The sequence below is a fragment of the Paralichthys olivaceus genome, chromosome 22 (assembly GCF_024713975.1).
Source record: "Paralichthys olivaceus isolate ysfri-2021 chromosome 22, ASM2471397v2, whole genome shotgun sequence".
NCBI lineage: Eukaryota > Metazoa > Chordata > Actinopteri > Pleuronectiformes > Paralichthyidae > Paralichthys > Paralichthys olivaceus.
Window position 1 is genome coordinate 15099169 of NC_091114.1, and position 10923 is coordinate 15110091.

General features: G+C 43.8%; 2 protein-coding genes across 2 annotated transcripts; both read right to left on the minus strand.

Annotated features, from left to right (window-relative positions):
• Positions 1-302: 302 nt before the first annotated feature.
• Positions 303-7638, minus strand: LOC138406682 (mucin-2-like). The gene is made up of 2 exons (XM_069519264.1): positions 5573-7638; positions 303-4969 (listed from the first exon to the last, which is right to left on the minus strand). Exons 1-2 carry the CDS (start codon positions 5921-5923, stop codon positions 869-871), a joined length of 4452 nt encoding a protein of 1483 aa, XP_069375365.1. The 5' UTR covers positions 5924-7638; the 3' UTR covers positions 303-868.
• A 504-nt stretch (positions 7639-8142) lies between these two features.
• Positions 8143-10714, minus strand: LOC138406309 (low affinity immunoglobulin gamma Fc region receptor III-A-like). The gene is made up of 5 exons (XM_069518201.1): positions 10604-10714; positions 9741-10010; positions 9383-9649; positions 8494-8640; positions 8143-8349 (listed from the first exon to the last, which is right to left on the minus strand). Exons 1-5 carry the CDS (start codon positions 10632-10634, stop codon positions 8303-8305), a joined length of 762 nt encoding a protein of 253 aa, XP_069374302.1. The 5' UTR covers positions 10635-10714; the 3' UTR covers positions 8143-8302.
• Positions 10715-10923: the final 209 nt, after the last annotated feature.

Below are 10923 nucleotides of genomic sequence, written 5' to 3' on the forward strand. Positions count from 1 at the left end.
TAATTTAATGGTTTGATGAGGTTTAATTTCATATATTTATACAGATTCATTATTTCACACGTTGGGAGAATAATGTGAGACATTTGTTTTAGTTTTGACTTCTGTTATTCTGATATTTGAGGTTTTTTACTCAAAAAGAATCACATAGTAAATAAAGAAACTACGATTTAAATCATTAAAACATGATGATGATGAAAGACTATATTTTCTTATTTTGTTGTTTTGGTTGAATTGTGTCTTTTTAAATATATGAATGGTATCACACCTCAGTCCGAGCGATGGAAAAAGTATTGAAGCGGAAGTCGTTTTGTAATTTTAATAAAAAAATACCAAATTAGTTTCACACAAAATTATACATTTGATGCATCCTGTAAACCAGGTGTTTTTCAAGTAAACCATGTTTTGCATATGGAAACTGAAGCTATTTGTCATTTACTTTTATAAAAGCCTATGATATATAATTTTTGTTTGTTATTGATTGTTTCAATCAATATTTTCGAAAAAATGAGAGACTATAGAGGCAGCAAAATAGATTCCTGGAGCCTTAGATTTGACCATGTCAATCTTTAATGAAAATCAAAGTTACAAAAAGCAGCCTGAAATCATAAAATAGCAGAATAATATAATGACTAGTTTAGAGTCATATGTGCTGCATGGAAAAAACACTGGATGCTGCAAATAACGCATTCTAATACTATTCTTAAGATACACATCACAACAATGTTCAAACTTGAGTAATCATGTGTAAGAGGAGAAAAAGTTTATCTTGTATTTTAATAGAAAAGTTAGTAGTAGTAGTAGTTGTTCCATTACTGCTTGATTGAAGTAATTAGTTTTTTTTAAATTATATTTGAGCTCAAAATTCCTGCTAGTTGTAACTCTGATATTGGTTAAGCTGGTATTGGTAGTAGGCAAGGACATTCTGGTGATGGTGAAAAATAGAGATTTGTTCAAGAGAAGGAAACAGGATGGAGCAATTTGAAGAAGGAAAAGGAGCATCTGAGGTTGGAGGTGGAGCTGAGGGAGAAGACGGAGCATTCGAGGTCTGATATGCAGATGTGCTGGTTCGATTAGGAGAAAAACTGTGAGGAGAGGGAGAGGCGGTGTTTGAAAGATCACTGGTGGTGCTGGAAGGAAAAGACAAACTGTTTGGAGAAGCTGGAGAAGTTAATGGCATAGTGGACATTTCTGCAAGGTTGGTGGTAGCTGTTGTTGATGTAAGCTGAGGATCAGATGAGTTTGAAGGGACAGTACTGCCATTGGAAGGTGTGGTTGTAAATAGGCCAGAGGGGGCGCTGACATTGCCAGATGTGGAAGTATCAGGGCCAGATGAAATAGAGACCAGGTCAGAGGGGGCGCTGACAGAAATGGCAACCACCTGAGTTGCCACAGCAGAGTTGGCATAGACTGTCGATTGGGATGATGATTGCTCTGTACTGGTTGATGGACGAAGAGTGATGGCCTTCGCTGGTATGGTGGTGGTTTTGCTGGGATGTGTTGTGGGAGTGGGGTTATTGCTTGGATGAGCTGTGGTGGGGATAACAGCAACAGGAACAGTTGAAATAACCTTGGGTGGATTTGCAGGTGTAATAAAAATGGTGGTAGGAGGTTTGGGAAAAGTTGGGGCATCAGTACGTGCATTGTTTATAAGAAGAGTAATGTCAGATTTAGGACCAGCACCAGGTACTATGACTGAAACTAAATTTCCTAATCCTAATATTGCCAAAATTGACCCTGCTATTCCTGAAAGAGCACCTCCAATTCCACTGATTAAACTAGCTCCCAAAAGATTTCCACCCGGAACAGGTAAATCTGGTACTAGATCTCTTTCTGGGGATTCTTGTTCATTTGTTCCTGGCTCCTTGTCTTTGTCATTTTTTTTATCTTTATTTTTCTTCTTGGTGGTTGTGGCTGTAGTAGAAGTTGTGGCAGTAGTAGTTTTGGTGATTGTTGTGGACGCTCTGGTTGTTGTGGTTGTTGGAAGAATAGTTGTTGCTGGTGTTTCTGTAGTTGTAGGTTTACTGGTGCTTGGAGTGGCTGGAGCAGTTGTTAAGGGAGTACTGGTTGTCGTAGCAACATGGCCAGTTGTTGTAGGAGGGCGAGATGTTGTACTGGGAAGTGTGGAAGTTAAAGTCCCAGGCGTGGTACCCACAGGGCCAGATGTGGTACTGACGGGGCCAGATGTGGTACTCACAGGGCCAGGTGTGGTACTCACAGGGCCAGATGTGGTACTGACGGGGCCAGAGGTGGTACTGACTGGACCAGAGGTGGTACTGACGGGGCCAGAGGTGGTACTGACTGGACCAGAGGTGGTACTGATGAGGGTTGATGTGGTACTGAGGGGCATAGATGTGGTACTGACAGGGCCAGAGGTGGTACTGATGGGGGTAGATGTCGTACTGAGGGGCATAGATGTGGTACTGACGGGGCCAGAGGTGGCACTGACGGGGCCAGAGGTGGTACTGATGAGGGTAGATGTGGTACTGACAGGGCCAGAGGTGGTACTGACAGGGCCAGAGGTGGCACTGACGGGGCCAGAGGTGGTACTGATGGGGGTAGATGTGGTACTGACAGGGCCAGAGGTGGTACTGACAGGGCCAGAGGTGGCACTGACGTGGCCAGAGGTGGTACTGACAGGGCCAGAGGTGGTACTGATGGGGGTAGATGTGGTACTGACAGGGCCAGAGGTAGCACTGACGGGGCCAGAGGTGGTACTGACAGGGCCAGAGGTGGTACTCACAGGGCCAGATGTGGTACTGATGGGCATAGATGTGATACTGACAGGGCCAGAGGTGGTACTGAAGGGGCCAAATGTGGAAGTGACGGGGGTAGATGTGGTACTCACGGGGCCAGAGGTGGTACTGATGAGGGTTGATGTGGTACTGAGGGGCATAGATGTGGTACTGACAGGGCCAGAGGTGGTACTGACAGGACCAGAGGTGGTACTGATGGGGGTAGATGTGGTACTGAGGGGCATAGATGTGGTACTGACAGGGCCAGAGGTGGTACTGATGGGGGTAGATGTGGTACTGAGGGGCATAGATGTGGTACTGACAGGGCCAGAGGTGGTACTGACGGGGCCAGAGGTGGCACTGACGGGGCCAGAGGTGGTACTGATGAGGGTAGATGTGGTACTGAGGGGCATAGATGTGGTACTGACAGGGCCAGATGTGGTACTGACGGGGCCAGATGTGGCACTGACGGGGCCAGAGGTGGTACTGACAGGGCCAGAGGTGGTACTGACGGGGCCAGAGGTGGCACTGACGGGGCCAGAGGTGGTACTGACGGGGGTAGATGTGGTACTCACGGGGCCAGAGGTAGTACTGACGGGGCCAGAGGTGGTACTGACAGGACCAGAGGTGGTACTGATGAGGGTTGATGTGGTACTGAGGGGCATAGATGTGCTACTGACAGGGCCAGAGGTGGTAATGATGGGGGTAGATGTGGTACTGAGGGGCATAGATGTGGTACTGACAGGGCCAGAGGTGGTACTGACGGGGCCAGAGGTGGCACTGACAGGGCCAGAGGTGGTACTGATGAGGGTAGATGTGGTACTGACAGGGCCAGAGGTGGTACTGACAGGGCCAGAGGTGGCACTGACGGGGCCAGAGGTGGTACTGACAGGGCCAGAGGTGGTACTGATGGGGGTAGATGTGGTACTGACAGGGCCAGAGGTGGCACTGACGGGGCCAGAGGTGGTACTGACAGGGCCAGAGGTGGTACTCACAGGGCCAGATGTGGTACTGATGGGCATAGATGTGATACTGACAGGGCCAGAGGTGGTACTGACGGGGCCAAATGTGGAACTGACGGGGGTAGATGTGGTACTCACAGGGCCAGAGGTGGTACTGACAGGACCAGAGGTGGTACTGATGAGGGTTGATGTGGTACTGAGGGGCATAGATGTGGTACTGACAGGGCCAGAGGTGGTACTGATGGGGGTTGATGTGGTACTGAGGGGCATAGATGTGGTACTGACAGGGCCAGATGTGGCACTGACGGGGCCAGAGGTGGTACTGACAGGACCAGAGGTGGTACTGATGGGGGTAGATGTGGTACTGAGGGGCATAGATGTGGTACTGACAGGACCAGAGGTGGTACTGATGGGGGTTGATGTGGTACTGAGGGGCATAGATGTGGTACTGACAGGGCCAGATGTGGCACTGACGGGGCCAGAGGTGGTACTGACGGGGCCAGATGTGGCACTGACGGGGCCAGAGGTGGCACTGATGGGGGTAGATGTGGTACTGACAGGGCCAGATGTGGTAATGGGTGAGCCAGATGTGGTGGTTGGGGAGTCAGATGTGCTAAGAAGAGATGCAGATGTTGAAACTGGAGGGGTAGAGGTAGTTGTGGGAGGAGCAGAAGTTGTTGAAATGGGTGGTGGGCAATAACAATTAGCTTTGAGGTGTGGGTAAAGCCGGGTGGGAGTGGCAAAGAGCGGACATTCTGTTCCAGGAAATGCGTTAAATCCTCCTCCCAGTTGTCGATGGAGCTCGTCCAAGGTCTTGGTCTGAAGGTATTTATCACCATGTTCAATGTTTGCGTCCCAGTGTGCACCTGCTAACCACATCCGCTGACTTCTACTGTAGCAGCAGAATGCTGACCAGAGCATGGAGGGAATATTGATCCTGTTATTGAGGAAGTTGTTGCCGGGCTGTGCTCCGATCACCACAGAGCCTTCTGTTTTGTCATTGTTGTTGATGCAGTATTCATCGAGGACACATCGAACGCAATTCTCCATACGTTTCCAGCGTCCCTGATTAAATGCTTTTACTTGTGGAACAATGTTGGTCAGGGTAAAGGTCGATTTCTTGTCAGCCTCGTTAAAACCATAGGAGGATGGTAATAAATGCCCTTTATCGAATTGGTCCTGGTTGGAGTAATCAGCCGGAATGGCCTGGTGTTCGTAGGTCGTGTGGCGGGATGGCATTGCCATGTTTCGGTTAAAGTTGTTTGCATTCTCAAGCTGTAATAAATGAAAGGATATATTACTGACATGGGTAGATATGCAGTAGAGCAGATTAATGTTTGGTGACACAAAGATATATAATTTCAAAATAATCATGCATGTGAACATCCTTTAAATATTATACGATTTAAAGACGTTGGTTTGTTTTTTAACTGTTCTTTCCTTGGTGTGTTATATATGTTTTTTTCTGTAAAAGTTCTGCAAAATAAAAAGCCCAAAGTCTGTAAACAGATAAATTAATGCTCAATGCGAATTAACCATAATATCAACAGTTTTAGCTTTGAGGTGCGATGGGTTGCAAAACACGGAAATAAGCCAGACACTTTTTTTTGTCTTGCAGTTCCTATAGAACTGAACAACCTTTTCCTGTCCCGTATCCAGCTCTTATAATATTCCTACACGCACTGGTATCAGTTGACCAATCAGAGCAGAGTATGTAAATTGGCCATTCAGAAGAGACTAGGCTTTACCTGGAGAAGGGAGTTCATCTTATCTTAGTTCTGAAACAGCCGGCATGTGGATGTTGGATGTGTTTGTAGAAATCACCCACAAATACAATATTACAGATAATAACAATTTCTTTGAGGTCAAAAAGCAAACCTGTGGTTCTATCATCCAAACACTTTGAGGTCTCTTTATGGCTTGTCTCCCAATGTACTTGTAAGCAGAGAACACTGGGATCTTGTTGGTAGTGTCGTAGAGTGTCACGAATCTTCTCGTGTTACGGAAGGTCTGGCAAATGGGCTTGTATCTGTTCCGGTCCTGGATCTTCCCTCCCTCCAAGATTCTCGGGATGTGTGGCGGAGTGCGGTCAAGAAAATATTCGTCACAGTCCGATATCGATGACACCACTTCAGCTACCGTGGGATCAACGGACAGGAGGAGGAGGAGAGCAAGGAGCGGCAGGAGGAACGTCATCTTCAGTGATGCCTCCGTTGAACGCTGCATCATTAGAGGAGAGCAGAAAAAGAATCATCAGTTCATTACAGTTCATTCATGCTGATGTTAAAGTTCAATTTAAAGCAAGATTCTGAATTTCAAAACCGGGTTGATGTATGAATCACTTCTTTGTATCAAAGCGAAAGCTTTAATTGAAGAAAACAAATCTCGTATTCATTATTACATCCACCAAAGACGTTATGTTTTCACCTGTGTCCCTTTTTTTGTTTGTCTTCCAGCAGGATTACACAAAAACTACTGGACGGATTTTCACAGAACTTATTTGAAGGATGAGGGAAGAACCCGTTCAATTCTGCTGTTGATCCAGAACAGGGGCTCCAGTAACTTTAACATTGTGATATTTGTAATTTACTAATAATATAAATGGATCTTGATGAAAAAAATCAGGCACATTTAGTCGACAAACATCTATGAGTGCGTGAAATTTTGTGCATGAAATTTTGGTTCATAAGGAGACTGTGATGTGATGTTCTAATGTTAAATATGTCCAAAGTATATCATGAATAATGCCAGTGGAGACTCTTCTCGAATTTGTTTGTTTGTCACTCCGGCCACTTTAACACTGACTCCTGCTGTTCATGTCACGAGTGATTTTTCATGATATTTAAATGCAGCCTCATAAACTCTGGAGCGAATCAAACAAACACCAATTTACTTCATGTACTGATCAGGTCCTGATAGATAGATTTTTATTCATTCCAGAGGGAAATTCTTGTGTTCCAGCAGGACGATGCTGCAGCTGATTGGACCAATAATTCATTAATGTACTTAAGTAGATTTTTCAGGTATCTGTAGGTTCACCTACTTAAATCAACGCCAGCACATTACCCATCCATTTATTCCCTGTAAAACATGATCCAGGTGCTCATGCAGGACTTCGTTCAGTTCAGTCTTTATTATTCTGTCTGAAATTTGGCAAACTATTGTCCAGTGATTTGTTTCCTCTGGACCAGCTCTGTGCAGGTTCAGAGGAAAACAATCCGATTTTGTCTGCCTACAAACTTTTTCTTTTTCCAGAGCATTTTCACTTTTGTACTTGAGTACATTTTAGAGCCTTTACTTTCTTACGTTTACTTGAGTAATGGAGTTTAATCAGTACTTCTGCTTTTACTAGAGTCTTTTTTTTACACAAGTATTTGTACTTTTACTTAAGTAAAAAATGTGAGTACTTTTGCCACCTCTGTGATTGGATGATGATATTCAGAGGCAGCAGGCAGGACACACTGTTTGTATAATTTAATACATTTTAAAAATAATAATAACGATCATAATGATAATTAACAAGATGTATCACTCACTTGAAATGAAATGTTATTCAAATTTAATGGTTAAATATCAAAATAAATGAATACAGAGTTCAGAGATGTAAGTGTATGTATTTGTGTATAAATACATAACATATCTGAAGAAACTTGTGCATAATAATATTGTTGTGCTGTTATTTAATTTCTACCAATTTGTGTTCACTAAATTTACAATTGCAAATAAAAGATGCAAAAACAGAAGGAGAGAAAAGTCCAACTTACCACGGCTCAGATTTCCTGAAAATAAGTGATGTTAGGTTCATAAAAGAAGCTGGAACAAGATCAAATATCAACTGAGCTGAAGGAGGAAGCCACATTCTATATATTTCAGCCGTGCATGAAAGTGGGTGTGTTCTTTTCATCCGTTAGTCACCTCTTCATTTCTGTTTCCAGATCCCACCAACAGAGAGCTTCACATTCAAACCTTGTGTTTCTGTCATCGAGAAGCATTAAATAGGTTTTATTGTCGTCTGCAAACATCACCAACAAACTCGGCTGCAAGGTGAAGATGCAGCTGAGGGATTGTTGGGAGTCTTAGGAGCTGGACCACAAGAATTCTAATGTAAAATGTATTGCTGGGGTCAAATCGAGTCACATGAAAAATAAGAGAAATGAAAGTAGATACATCTTTTTATATTAAAGCAGCAGCTTGAGGTTTCAGTGACTGTGGAGAAATGTTTCCTCATCCTGAATGAAAACCACCTCTTCACTCTGACACTTTGCCCAACACAAATCATCACCAGGGTGCTGCTGCTCAGTAAAAGTTAGACTTCTGTAACAGTGTCACATAACGAGCAGGAAGGGAAATACTAGTAAACATAATATTACTGTGCTGCAGGTTGATTGGAGACTTCGGAAACTACTCATGAAAAAAAACATTTAATAATAAACACAGAGAGCTGCAGATTTTGCTTAGTCTTGTATTTCAACATACGATAACAGAGTTAACACAAAATAATTAATAACATATTGTTTTCATCGTGCTGTTTGGTTCGTTATACAAAATATTGGTCATCATATATATACACATGTGGTTTTCTTCTTCATCAGCAGAAAACAAGTCTGATCAACCGAGGGACAGATGTTCAGAGGCTCTTTTCACTTCAGCTCGAGCTGCAGGAGGAGAAGAACAGCAATAATGAAGATTTCTCTATCGAGGGACATTTCTGAATTTTATTTGAGGAAATTAGGAATGAGTCTGATTGTTTTTTAGACTTATGGTGGGGGGAATAAACAGATTTCCAGAGGAGCTCCTACCTTTAGCCCACATTTTATAGACTGACACACACACTATGAGCATCACGGTGTGCAAGATGATCAGCAGGATGGTATAGACCAGCCTGGGCGGAGACATGAGAGGAGGACGGGGAGGAGGAGGGGGAGGAGGAAGAGGCTGAGCTCCGACTGCATGAGAGAAGAACAAATAACCAGCACGTGTAGTTGCTGTAGTTGAACACCACAAGCAAAGTGTTTCTAAATTTCTTGAACCATGGAGATTTAAACTGATTTAGACTGGACATAAAGATGGACGCCATGACAGCTCCAAAAAGTGAAGCCAAATCATTTGGACTGACCCCTGGTGGCTGACTGCAGTATAGGTCATGAACCTCAATGTTAATGGATGGGTGGATGGACGTCAAATAAATATTTCTAAAAGATGGTTTCTGTAATTTTAGCTAGTTGTTTTGTTGTTTCATCCGTTAGTCACCTCTTCATTTCTGTTTCCAGATTCCACCAACAGAGAGCTTCACATTCAAACCTTGTGTTTCTGTCATCGAGAAGCATTAAATAGGTTTTATTGTCGTCTGCAAACATCACCAACAAACTCGGCTGCAAGGTGAAGATGCAGCTGAGGGATTGTTGGGAGTCTTAGGAGCTGGACCACAAGAATTCTAATGTAAAATGTATTGCTGGGGTCAAATCGAGTCACATGAAAAATAAGAGAAATGAAAGTAGATTCCTCGAAGTCAGATTATTTATGAAGGCAGAGAACACGGAACCTTATTTCCAGGCAGACAGAATTAAGGCTGATTTGGAAGCGTTCAGACCTGAACTTGTGATTGGATCGCTCAGGACTGATGTTAATACCAGGTCTGGCCTCAAAAGGGTTTGAACTCTTTTTTAAGAATACAAACTTTCACCTGACCTTTGCTGCTCACAGCTAACCAGCTCTGCGGCGACTGTCCTTCCGTGGGGTGTTCACACATGTAGAGACCTTCGTCGGACCTGGACACCGACGGGAGGGTCATTTTTCCTGAGGCATGAGTCCCAATGAAAGCGCCGTCTTTGTAGAAGTTTGCATAGAAGTTAGAAGTGGCTCTGTTGTTGTCTTCCTCCTTGTATTGGCAGAGAAGCACCACTTCATCTCCCTCCGTCACAGGAAGAGCAGAAATCCACAGAATCACTGTGCCACCTGGAAAACAAGCGAATGATCAACCTGTTGTGGAGAAAAAGTCAGCATCAAACACAAATACAAAAAAAGGTCCAAGGACATGTGGCGTTACTGGTAACGGTGAGGTTGATGGCGTTACTGCACTCCCCGCGCTCAGACTGACACCAGTACACGCCACTGTCAAATAAATAGGCGTTCTGAATGGTGCAGGAGGAGGGGTCACGTGTCTTGCCCCAGCCAGATTTGCATGGCTCAGAACTCCGAGAGGAGGTGTTTCTCCTCAGTGTCCAGACACCAGAGTCTGGCGGCACTGCACAGCTCAGATTGATGGAGTCATAGTGATGGAACTGAGATCTGTCGAGCTGGATGGTGAGTGTCGCTGCTGCGGATTCACACAGAGAGAAAAACAGAGATTTAAAACCATCAGACTGAAGCCTGGGCCTTCAACAGAGCTTTTTACACAGGGTGTTGTTTTCACGTGTGTGTGTGTGTGTGTGTGTGTATGTTACACAATAACTCCACTACGTATCGACAGATTTTCACCAGTCCTGGAGTGAATATTACTTTATCTGAAGGTGATCAGATTTTGGAGCTGATAGGTCAATGGTCAAGGTCAACAAAAATATGCTCCAAAATAAACTACAAAATCTCTGCAACCTATCAGACTATCGACACGACCTGAAGCTTATATAGACGGAAAAATCTTCCTAGTTCCTATGTAATTTATGTCATCATGTAGTTATGCATCAACTTTGGTAACCAACAAGAATAGAGACACTCACGCTCAAAACTTTCCACCATATACTGACGCCAGGAAATAAAAGACTGTGTTACAATCAAATGTTATAGAAATATAAGCTGGTGAAGCTTTAAATCTCTCAGAGGAAATGAGTCACAAACTGTTATTGAAATTAGAGGAAGAGTTTTAATCAATATTCATTTGAAAAAAATAATTAAAAAGATAAAATAGCTCACAAATCGCGAGGCAGATTGATGCGATGTCCATCCTGTCCCCAGGTTGTTTGTCTTCTTCTCAGTCAGAATGTCAATGTACCCACATCCTGACACCAACAGGAAACTGAGCAGACACTGCACAGAGACCCTACAGATGAAAACTGCACTCTACATCAAAATGAGATGAACTCATGAATCACTTCACTGTGAACTCATGAATCACTTCACTGTGAACCAGGAGTTGGTGTTGAAGTGTAGTTACTACTGGAACAAGTTTAACTGGAGGGGAAGTACACTGGACCTTGTTACAGTTGCTTCAACCACTTATTTAATATTTTGCT

Bases quoted from the DNA above. Each gene is read 5' to 3' on its own strand.
- LOC138406682 (XM_069519264.1), bottom strand. From the start codon at position 5,923: ATGATGCAGCGTTCAACGGAGGCATCACTGAAGATGACGTTCCTCCTG. The intron at 4,970-5,572 runs GTTTGCTTTTTG...CATTTATTACAG, and splicing joins TTTGGATGATAGAACCACAG to CTTGAGAATGCAAACAACTT.
- LOC138406309 (XM_069518201.1), bottom strand. From the start codon at position 10,634: ATGGACATCGCATCAATCTGCCTCGCGATTT. The intron at 10,011-10,603 runs GTGAGCTATTTT...GTGAATCCGCAG, and splicing joins ATCAATCTGCCTCGCGATTT to CAGCGACACTCACCATCCAG. The intron at 9,650-9,740 runs GTAACGCCACAT...CTTGTTTTCCAG, and splicing joins CATCAACCTCACCGTTACCA to GTGGCACAGTGATTCTGTGG.